The sequence below is a fragment of the Oncorhynchus kisutch genome, linkage group LG2, assembly GCF_002021735.2.
Source record: "Oncorhynchus kisutch isolate 150728-3 linkage group LG2, Okis_V2, whole genome shotgun sequence".
NCBI lineage: Eukaryota > Metazoa > Chordata > Actinopteri > Salmoniformes > Salmonidae > Oncorhynchus > Oncorhynchus kisutch.
The window spans coordinates 14,051,443-14,063,513 of NC_034175.2; the positions used below are offsets into that span (position 1 = coordinate 14,051,443).

Sequence of the window (12,071 nt, forward strand, 5' to 3'; positions counted from 1 at the left end):
CTTCACCTCTTTACTGTTGGCTAATATCAAGCAAAGATATATAACAAAAGATCATATTTTATTGTCATAACCATGAGTCTGATAGGCTATACTAGACTAAATAAGAAAATAAATCATCTCGGGGCTCAGTTTAATGGAGCTTAAATCCATCTCAAACCTTCACTCCTGCTTCTTCTCCTGCCTCTCTGTGAAACTCTCAGCAGCAAGTCTGTCCTATCGTATTTCAGTGTCCAACAGCTCTGTTAGAGGCCCCAGACACTGAGGCGTGTAAATATTGATGCCGTTTCACAGAACAAGAGATCTCTCATCACGGCTGCCACTGGTTGTGGGAAGGAAAGAGAATACTGATGGAAAAAGGACAGATTTCACCACCACCACAAGCACCTCTTTGACTGACACACAAGCTTTCAGACGTGACAAGCTACTGCAGGTGGTTGGGCTGACCAAAACATACCCAACTGAGCTATATAGTCTTAGTTAATAAACTTACAAAAACATAACATCTATTCTTATTATGAGACTATGAAAATTGTTGTGTGTGAGTCTGTGTGCACTCGGCATGTGTTTATAAACATGAAAGGGCTTTATTGTGTCCAACATGTGTAAGGCTCTGGTCAAAAGTAGTTCACTATATAGGGAATAGGGTGCCATTTGAGACATCCTTTAGGTCCATGGGCCCTGCCCTCAGAGGCCCAGCAGTCGGGCCCCCAGTGACATCCCCCTCCTTGGGTTGAAAAACTATCTGGTCACCCAGCCCTGTCTGGGAACCAAACCCCTGAATCAGCTGGCCTTGAGGGCTCTGTGAGGGCTTGGAGCCCTGCAACCAGATACAGGGGAGGCAGTGTCTGTGTAAACTGTGTCGCTCTGGCTGAGACAGCAGCACATCTACTGAACGTACTGTATGTACACCTACACCTCCACCCCCACCATCCATCCATCCATCCATCTCCATCTCCATTCCTCTACTGCACCTCCTCCACCTCCACCTCCACCCCCACCATCCATCCATCCATCCATCTCCATCTCCATTCCTCTACTGCACCTCCTCCACCCCCACCATCCATCCATCCATCTCCATCTCCATTCCTCTACTGCACCTCCTCCACCTCCACCTCCACCCCCACCATCCATCCATCCATCCATCTCCATTCCTCTACTGCACCTCCTCCACCTCCACCTCCACCCCCACCATCCATCCATCTCCATCTCCATTCCTCTACTGCACCTCCTCCACCTACACCTCCACCCCACCATCCATTCATCTCCATCTCCATCTCCATTCCTCTACTGCACCTCCTCCACCTCCACCTCCACCCCCACCATCCATCCATCCATCCATCTCCATCTCCATTCCTCTACTGCACCTCCTCCACCTCCAGACCAGTAATAACAACTGTTTTCCATTCAAATACTTTAGCTGCATGTGCCATTTGAGATGCAACCAATGTATTTTCATGGCCAAGAAGACAGATAGCTACAATACCAGGCTAACAGTGGGCAGGGCAGCAGTTGGCCTATCCTCCTATCCTTTGATCTGATCCCAGGGCAGATCTGCCAACACTCCCGCTACTCATCACACTGTCCCAACCCTACTGCTGCTGCTGCCTCCTGCCAGCCAACAGCCACGACTCAACACCATCTGTAGGCTACAACTCTGGAGGAAACCCATCCTCCACCCATAATCAGTCAACAACAAAGACAGACAGGCAGCCTTGGCAGCCGGCGGACAGACGGTCTAATGGAGGTGGACTCTCATCTCATTCAGCTCAGTTGTAGCTGTTAAGGGGAAACTTTGACAGGGATATGGTCCTAACTTTGCATTGAAAATGGAACAAAGATACCGAAACATATTTTCTGCCATATACCTTGTACAGTTGAAGTCGGAAGTTTACATACACCTTAGCCAAATACATTTAAACTCAGTTTTTCACAATTCCTGACATTTAATCGTAGTAAAAAATCCCTGTCTTAGGTCAGTTAGGATCACCAATTTATTTTAAGAATGTGAAATGTCAGAAGTTTACATACACTCAATTAGTATTTGGTAGCATTGCCTTTAAATTACTTAACTTGCGTCAAACGTTTTGGGTAGCCTTCCACAAGCTTCCCACAATACGTTGGGTGAATTTTGGCCCATTCCTCCTGACAGAGCTGGTGTAACGGAGTCAGGTTTGTAGGCCTCCCTGCTCGCCCACAAATGTTCTATAGGTTTGAGGTCAGGGCTTTGTGATGGCCACTCCAATACCTTGACTTTGTTGTCCTTAAACAATGTTGCCACAACTTTGGAAGTATGCTTGGGGTCATTGTCCATTTGGAAGACCCATTTGCGACCAAGCTTTAACTTCCTGACTGATGTCTTGAGATGTTGCTTCAATATATCCACATCATTTTCCTCCCTCATGATGCCATCTATTTTGTGGAGTGCACTAGTCCCTCCTACAGCAAAGCACCCCCACAACATGATGCTGCCACCCCCGTGCTTCACGTTTGGTATGGTGTTCTTCGGCTGGCAAGCTTCCTCCTTTTTCCTCCAAACATATCAATGGTCATTATGGCCAAACAGTTCTATTTTTGTTTCATCAGTCCAGAAGACATTTCTCCAAAAAGTACAATCTTTGTCCCCATGTGCAGTTGCAAACCGTACTCTGGCTTTTTATGGCGGTTTTGGACCAATGGCTTCTTCCTTGCTGAGTGGCCTTTCAGGTTATGTCGATATACAGTGGGGCAAAAAAAGTATTTAGTCAGCCACCAATTGTGCAAGTTCTCCTACTTAAAAAGATGAGAGAGGGCTGTAATTTTCATCATAGGTACACTTCAACTATGACAGACAAAATCAGAAAAAAAATCCAGAATATCACATTGTAGGATTTTTTATGAATTTATTTGCAAATTATGGTGGAAAATAAGTATTTGGTCAATAACAAAAGTCTATCTCAATACTTTGTTACATACCCTTTGTTGGCAATGACAGAGGTCAAACGTTTTCTGTAAGTCTTCACAAGGTTTTCACACACTGTTGCTGGTATTTTGGCCCATTCCTCCATGCAGATCTCCTCTAGAGCAGTGATGTTTTGGGGCTGTTGCTGGGCAACACGGACTTTCAACTCCCTCCAAAGATTATCTATGGGGTTGAGATCTGGAGACTGGCTAGGCCACTCCAGGACCTTGAAAAGCTTCTTATGAAGCCACTCCTTCGTTGCCCGGGCGGTGTGTTTGAGATCATTGTCATGCTGAAAGACCCAGCCTCGTTTCATCTTCAATGCCCTTGCTGATGGAAGGAGGTTTTCACTCACAATCTCACGATACATGGCCCCATTCATTCTTTCCTTTACACGGATCAGTCGTCCTGGTCCCTTTGCAGAAAAACAGCCCCAAAGCATGATGTTTCCACCCCCATGCTTCACAGTAGGTATGGTGTTCTTTGGATGCAACTCAGCATTCTTTGTCCTCCAAACACGACGAGTTGAGTTTTTACCAAAAGTTCTATTTTGGTTTCATCTGACCATATGACATTCTCCCAATCTTCTTCTGGATCATCCAAATGCTCACTTAGTGTATGCAAACTTCTGACCCACTGGAATTGTGATACAGTGAATTATAAGTGAAATAATATGTCTGTAAACAATTGTTGGAAAAATGATTTGTGTCATGCACACAGTAGATGTCATAACCGACTTGCCAACATTATAGTTTGTTAACAAGAAATTTGTGGTATGTAAACATCCGACTTCAACTGTATGTTCCGTTTTGGTCTGGCCTTCAACATGATATGATTGACACACAGATGTGATTGGTCAAAAATCATGTATTTAGGTTACTGTATGTGTATATTACAGTCAGCGAAGCATCTTATGGGGGCGAAGGAGCAATGCTTCTATTCAGACATTTCTTAGTCGAGATGTGAAAAAGGTTGGAAAAGGATTTGCTAACCACTTTGTCCTCCTGTTACAATTCCGCGAGAGCAGGAATGCAGCAGACAGAGATAGAGGGAGTGGAAGACAGGGACAGAGAGAGAGAAAGAGGAAGAAAGGAACGGGGAGAAAGATTGTGCGTGACATTAGTACACTTTGACACATCGCATTCCGACAGTGAGGGTATTGGACGGCACCAAGCATAAACACTAGGTCACATAATAAAAAATCAAGGCTTACTCTGTAGGAGGATTTCACAACAAGGTTAGTTAGTTAGACAGTGGAGCAGCATGGTAATACACAGCAGCCATGAGATTTAGGGCTGTCGTGAGACGCCAGGGGTGAAGCTCCCTCCAGTGGTAAAGAAAGAGATTTACATTTGACATATTTATAAGAACCTCTTATTCAGAGCAACTAGGGTTAAGTGCTTTGCTCAAGGGCACATCGACTCTGGGATTCAAACCAGCAATCTTTTGGCTACTGGCCCAACACTTTTAACCGCTAGGCTACCTGACGCCAAACTGAAAACAAGACCTGAAGAAATCACTGCATCTAGAATCATCCCTCACCACATTTACAGTCAGAGTCTAACAAAGTAATGCAGAGAGTATGAATGGGAGAAACATTGGTAGGAGTTGGTATATGGTATAGATCGTCAGTAGGATGTGTTGTGAGCTGCACCACTGTCTGTATCTGGCTTGAGGCCCTGTTTCTGATTTCACACTAATGTTTCATAACCCAGTGGAGGATTTGATTTGAGACAGAAATGGATGGACTAGTCAGGCTATTTTTGGGAGCCAAGAGAGAGAGAAGCAGGAAAAAACCCCTCTCTCACGACAGCTGGACTGGACTGGCCTGCATGTGATTGTAGAAAACGTGTTGTATTGACAAGTGACTTCCACCTTCTCACTGTAATCTTACACGAGGACAATCACTACAAAAACATTTCCATGTGTGTGTGTGTGTGTGTGTGTGTGTGTGTGTGTGTGTGTGTGTGTGTGTGTGTGTGTGTGTGTGTGTGTGTGTGTGTGTGTGTGCGTGCGTGCATGCGCGTGTGTGCGTGCGTGTGTGTGTGTGTGTGTGTGTGTGTGTGTGTGTGTGTGTGTGTGTGTGTGTGTGTGTGTGTGTGTGTGTGTGTGTGTGTGCGTGTGTGTGTGTGTGTGTGTGTGTGTGTGTGCGTGTGTGTGTGTGTGTGTGTGCGTGTGTGTGTGTGTGTGTGTAATCTTATAAGAGGACAATCATTACAAAACATTTTTGTCAGGTATGCATGCAAGTCTGTATGTGTGTGTACGTGCGTTCATAGACACAGGCAAACAGAGGTAGCTAGACTCAACCTCCTCACCTTATTTGACCGCAGAGACACTCGTCCTCCACACCGAGCACAGAATTTCGTTTGGCAATATGAACAGAGGTGGCCGCAGCCGTCAGCGAATTTGGTTTTGTGGCAAATCCCGCAGGTAGGAGAGTCGTTGGGGTTCTTCTGGGGTTCTCCTGTCGTCCCCGTCTGCGGGGTCGTATCGTCCCCCATCTTCTTCACCTGGTCCTTGTAGCTCTCAAACTGCTGGTGCAGCTTCCTGCAAGGAAGGAAGCAAGAGAGGCGTACAGTTAGGAAAAGATCAGTTCATAACAGAAACTTTGTCCTAAATGTCTCCCTAGTCCGTACTCCCGTTAAAGTGCACTACTTTTGCCAGAGTATAACAATGCACTTCAGGGGATAGGAAGTCATTTCAGATGTCTTTGTGCTGTAGCTAACTGCAGGATGTTGTGTGAAGTCCATTAGTGTTGGTAGACAGCAAAGCAGCGTATGTAGCTCTGATTCCTTTCTAAGAGAAATGTAGGGAACACTTTCTATGAGGAACATGCTTTATAATGGCCTTGATTATATATACTTATAGAAAGTGTAACCAAAAGGTTTTGTCAACCAAATAACCTACAGTTTGTTACATACAACTGTCAGAGTTAGAAATGTTTCAGAGTATGTTCTGCATTGCATATTGTTGTACTGTTACTATAGATCTCCATTCACATAGAGTTGCACCCATCTTTACTGAAACAAGGCGGGCCAGGTAGGAAGGTATAGAGTTTTCATTGTACGTTTAAGAGCCTAACGTAATTCCACTTACTCAGGTTCCCGGAGTTTAATGAATCATTTGTACCTGTGTTTCTATTTCAGGGCGGGGCCCGAGACGTAAGCTAATACAGCCCTTCAAATGTCAATGCCCACACTTCAGTGGAAAGAACACATCACATCTGTTTTTTCACAGCAACAACATCATGACTGGGTAGCCTACACTACAGCATCCATCCAACCATTGGGCTAACAGTGCCTTTAGACAGTGCAGAGGAATCAGACTATTGTGTAGGCCTCCATGTGGATCACTGAAACAACGTCGAACCTTCAAGTCTTCAGAAATTGTTTCTACGAACCAGATGGGAACATAGATCGCAGTAGGCAAAGTCTTTGTATGCGTCCCAAATAGCTCCCTATTCCCTACACAGTGCACTACTTTTGACCAGTGCCCTGTGGGAAAAGGGTGCCAAATAAGGAAAAGGGGGCCATTTGGAAGGAAGCTTTTAGCTCAACGTTCTCTTTTAATCTGCACCGCCTGCTCAAAACACTAGATGTACATTCAGTGTCATCTTGTCCTATACTCTCCCAATACATCCACACATGACAGGTCCAATCAGACCTGAGGACCAGTGGACCCTGAAACGCTACATCACACAGATAGACCAGCATGCATTTTGTACGACACATGTCAATCGGGTGTATCCTTGGAAACTAAAACCCTGGCTGACTTCATGTTATGGCGATTAGAATTGGTTTCGTCTCCACATTTTCCCCTGCAACATTCATTAGTCATGTGAATTATTTACCAGAGCTATCATTTTACCGTCCGTATGCATGTACTGTATTTATTTTATTTATTTATTTAGCTCCTTTGCACCCCATTATTTTCTATTTCTACTTTGCACATTCTTCCACTGCAAATCTACCATTCCAGTGTTTTACTTGCTATATTGTATTTACTTTGCCCCCATGGCCTTTTTTTTGCCTTTACCTCCCTTTTCACCTCATTTGCTCACATCGTATATAGACTTGTTTCTACTGTATTATTGACTGTATGTTTGTTTTACTCCATGTGTAACTCTGTGTCGTTGTATGTGTCAAACTGCTTTGCTTTATCTTGGCCAGGTCGCAATTGTAAATGAGAACTTGTTCTCAACTTGCCTACCTGGTTAAATAAAGGTGAAATAAATCAAATAAAATGCATGGCTTGGTGTTGCGTAGGTGGTAAACATGCTGCTTCTTCTTTCCCACAAACAGGCCTTTTATTTAGATCCCAAATGTAATTGGCGCAATGTGGCTGGGCCTTGTCTGATGACGATCACCCTGCTGAACACTAGATAGAGACGGGACCCTGGATGGCACCTCTCTGTGTCACACTGCCACGCTGCTGTACCCACCCTGCTGAACACTAGATAGAGACGGGACCCTGGATGGCACCTCTCTGTGTCACACTGCCACGCTGCTGTACCTACCCTGCTGAACACTAGATAGAGACGGGACCCTGGATGAACACTGGGTGGTGTGGTGTTGTTTAACAGACACACCCACAGACACAGACCAGACACATACATATACACAGACACACACACAGACACACACAGACAGACACACACAGACACAGACCAGACACATACAGACACACACACATACACACACAGACACAGACACACACACAGACCAGACACATACAGACACACACACAGACACACACAGACACAGACAAAGACACAGACAGACACACACACACAGACACCAGAACAAGTCTACAGATAGAAGACTTGTTAATGGTATGTGGATATTGGGTAGCAGTGTCTGCTGTTTAGAGCCTGGGTTCTCAAACTGGGGTCCGCAGTACTGCAGGAGGTCTACGGCCAGACACACACAAAAAATAATAGTTCTAACCACAGATTACATTTGGGCCAAGGGATCTGTGGAATAAGTTTAGAAGGTGTAATACAATAGAATAAAATACAATGTAACATAATTCATCTACAACTTGTGTTCTTAACCCTGGGTCACATGGGCTTGGGAGGCTCACAGGGATTTTGGTATCCACAGTGCCTCACCAATTAAAATGTTTTCAACTTCATACTATTTGTATTATGTTCATGTATTCCGCAAAAACTAGTTTTTACCTAAATGCACTGTACACTACTTTAAAACTAGAATCTTTAGTTGCTACATCCATTGGTATGGAATACCATGATATACTCGATTAGTCTTGAAGAATATAACTTATAAATGCCTCATGAGTTTAGTTCAACTGTCTTAGCCCATCAAAACCCCATGTTGCTTGTTTCACTCCAATGTTTGTAAACAATGTAAATGTAACTAACACTGTAAAGCCTCAGAACATTGATAAAACTATCATTTTGATATCATGGATGGTCAGTCCTTGCATCCATAGCTCTGTCTCTGAATTTGAGAGTGGTTCCATTTCTCCAGGCCCATCCATCTCTCAGCGTTTTACTGAAACAGAGGCAGAATGACCGCTTTGTTATTGCTTCAGTTAAGGAATCCAGCTTTACGCTTGAAAACTGCTACGTTTCCTCTCTGCCTCATGGCAAAATGTGTAGAATGGCAGGATATTTGCTTCGACACTGTAACAACAAAACATCTCTCTGTTCCATTACAAAATGTCTAAAACTGCAGGAAATTAGCTTGAAAACTGCAACTTTTATGTCTTCGATGCCAAGAGGTGGGTCTTTAAGATGTTTCTTCCCACAGTCTGAGACGTGGATTGTCCGGCCATGCACTACTGAAGTCAGAGTAAAACTACTTGCTATTTTTATCTCACTCGAGTTATGAGGGTGTCCCTGATGATTTTTTTATCGCAAAAGGGGTTAGTGGCCCCAAAAAGTTTGAGAACCCCTGGTTTAGTAGGCATATAGAGGCTCCTAGATTCACGAGATTCAAGACGCAACTCTCCCTAAACCAGGAAGAGGGTTAGGGAGAGGAGAGGGGTAGGGAGAAGGAGGGAGAGAGGGAAAGGAGGGGTATGGAGGAAAGATGGCCAGGGAAAAGAGGGAGAGGAATAGAGTGAGAGGGAGGAGGAGAGAAATAGAGGAGAGGGGAGGAGAGAAATAGAGGAGAGGGGGAGGAGAGAAATAGAGGAGAGGGGGAGGAGAGAAATAGAGGAGAGGGGGGAGGAGAGAAATAGAGGAGAGGGGGGAGGAAAGAAATAGAGGAGAGGGGGGAGGAAAGAAATAGAGGAGAGGGGGAGGAGAGAAATAGAGGAGAGGGGGGAGGAAAGAAATAGAGGAGAGGGGGGAGGAGAGAAATAGAGGAGAGGGGAGGAGAGAAATAAAGGAGAGGGGGAGGAGAGAAATAGAGGAGAGGGGAGGAGAGAAATAGAGGAGAGGGGGGAGGAGAGAAATAGAGGAGAGGGGAGGAGAGAAATAGAGGAGAGGGGGTAGGAAAGAAATAGAGGAGAGGGGGGAGGAAGAAATAGAGGAGAGGGGGAGGAGAGAAATAGAGGAGAGGGGGGAGGAAAGAAATAGAGGAGAGGGGGGAGGAGAGAAATAGAGGAGAGGGGAGGAGAGAAATAAAGGAGAGGGGGAGGAGAGAAAATAGAGGAGAGGGAGGAGAGAAATTTTGGAGAGGGGGGAGGAGAGAAATAGAGGAGAGGGGAGGAGAGAAATAGAGGAGAGGGGAGGAGAGAAATAGAGGAGAGGGGAGGAGAGAAATAGAGGAGAGGGGGAGGAGAGAAATAGAGGAGAGGGGAGGAGAGAAATAGAGGAGAGGGGGAGGAGAGAAATAGAGGAGAGGGGGGAGGAGAGAAATAGAGGAGAGGAGAGGAGAGAAATAGAGGAGAGGGGAGGAGAGAAATAGAGGAGAGGGGGAGGAGAGAAATAGAGGAGAGGGGAGGAAAGAAATAGAGGAGAGGGGAGGAGAGAAATAGAGGAGAGGGGAGGAGAGAAATAGAGGAGAGGGGAGGAAAGAAATAGAGGAGAGGGGGGAGAGAGAAATAGAGGAGAGGGGAGGAGAGAAAATAGAGGAGAGGGAGGAGAGAAATAGAGGAGAGGGGAGGAGAGAAATAGAGGAGAGGGGAGGAGAGAAATAGAGGAGAGGGGAGGGAGAGAAATAGAGGAGAGGGGGGAGGAGAGAAATAGAGGAGAGGGGAGGAGAGAAATAGAGAAATAGAGGAGAGGGGGGAGAGAAATAGAGGAGAGGGGGGAGGAAAGAAATAGAGGAGAGGGGAAGAGAGAAATAGAGGAGAGGGGAGGAGAGAAATAGAGGAGAGGGGAGGAGAGAAATAGAGGAGAGGGAGGAGAGAAATAGAGGAGAGGGGAGGAGAGAAATAGAGGAGAGGGAGAGAAATAGAGGAGAGGGGGGAGGAGAGAAATAGAGGAGAGGGGGAGGAAAGAAATAGAGGAGAGGGGAGGAGAGAAATAGAGGAGAGGAGAGGAGAGAAATAGAGGAGAGGGGGGGAGAGAAATAGAGGAGAGGGGGAGGAAAGAAATAGAGGAGAGGGGAGGAGAGAAATAGAGGAGAGGGGGGAGGACAGAATAATGGAGAGGGGAGGAGAGAAATAGAGGAGAGGGGGGGAGAGAAATAGAGGACGAGGGGGGAGGAAAGAATAGAGGAGAGGGGAGGAGAGAAATAGAGGAGAGGGGGGGAGGAAAGAAATAGAGGAGAGGGAGGAGAGAAATAGAGGAGAGGGGGGAGGAAAGAAATAGAGGAGAGGGGAGGAGAGAAATAGAGGAGAGGGGAGGAGAGAAATAGAGGAGAGGGGGGAGAGAAATAGAGGAGAGGGGGAGGAAAGAAATAGAGGAGAGGGGAGGAGAGAAATAGAGGAGAGGGGAGGAGAGAAATAGAGGAGAGGGGGGAGGAGAGAAATAGAGGAGAGGGGAGGAAAGAAATAGAGGAGAGGAGAGAAATAGAGGAGAGGGGAGGAGAGAAATAGAGGAGAGGGGAGGAGAGAAATAGAGGAGAGGGGAGGAGAGAAATAGAGGAGAGGGGAGGAGAGAAATAGAGGAGAGGGAGGAGAGAAATAGAGGAGAGGAGGAGGAGAAATAGAGGAGAGGGGAGGAGAGAAATAGAGGAGAGGAAGAATAGAGGAGAGGGGGAGGAGAGAAATAGAGGAGAGGGGAGGAGAGAAATAGAGGAGAGGGGGAGGAGAGAAATAGAGGAGAGGGGAGGAGAGAAATAGAGGAGAGGGGGGAGGAGAGAAATAGAGGAGAGGGGGAAGAGAGAAATAGAGGAGAGGGGAGGAGAGAAATAGAGGAGAGGGGAGGAGAGAAATAGAGGAGAGGAGAAGAAATAAGGGAGAGGGGGAGGAGAGAAATAGAGGAGGGGGGAGGAGAGAAATAGAGGAGAGGGGAGGAGAGAAAAAGAGGAGAGGGGGAGGAGAGAAATAGAGGAGAGGGAGGAGAGAAATAGAGGAGAGGGGAGGAGAGAAATAGAGGAGAGGGAGGAGAGAAATAGAGGAGAGGGGAGGAGAAAATAGAGGAGAGGGGGAGGAGAGAAATAGAGGAGAGGGAGGAGAGAAATAGAGAGAGGGGAGGAGAGAAATAGAGGGAGGGGAGGAGAGAAATAGAGGGAGAGGGGAGGAAAGAAATAGAGGAGAAGGGAGAGAGAAATAGAGGAGAGGAGAGGAAAGAAATAGAGGAGAGGGGAGGAGAGAAATAGAGGAGAGGGGAGGAGAGAAATAGAGGAGAGGGGAGGAGAGAAATAGAGGAGAGGGGGAGGAGAGAAATAGAGGAGAGGGGAGGAGAGAAATAGAGGAGAGGGGGAGGAGAGAAATAGAGGAGAGGGGGGAGGAGAGAAATAGAGGAGGGAGAAGGAGAAAAGAGGAGAGGGGAGGAGAGAAATAGAGAGAGGGGAGGAGAGAAATAGAGGAGAGGGGAGGAAAGAAATAGAGAGAGGGAGGAGAGAAAATAGAGGAGAGGGAGGAGAGAAATAGAGGGAGAGGGGAGGAAAGAAATAGAGGAGAGGGGGAGGAGAGAAATAGAGGAGAGGGGAGGAGAGAAATAGAGGAGAGGGGAGAGAGAAATAGAGGAGAGGGGAGGAGAGAAATAGAGAGAGGGAGGAGAGAAATAGAGGAGAGGGGAGGAGAGAAATAGAGGAGGGGGGGAGGAGAGAAATAG

At 46.3% G+C, this 12,071-nt stretch overlaps 1 protein-coding gene across 12 annotated transcripts in view; it reads right to left on the reverse strand.

The window, feature by feature from the left end:
• LOC109901203 (regulating synaptic membrane exocytosis protein 2) overlaps window positions 1-12,071 on the reverse strand; it is a 209,355-nt gene that overhangs the window by 162,076 nt on the left and 35,208 nt on the right. For all 12 annotated transcript variants that reach the window (XM_031788072.1, XM_031788120.1, XM_031788064.1 and 9 more), the window contains exons 2-3: window positions 5,254-5,485; window positions 3,931-3,942 (exon numbers count right to left, since the gene is read on the reverse strand). In XM_031788072.1, coding sequence (XP_031643932.1) covers window positions 3,931-3,942; window positions 5,254-5,485 — 244 coding nt within the window. The remainder of the gene's footprint in view (window positions 1-3,930; window positions 3,943-5,253; window positions 5,486-12,071) is intronic.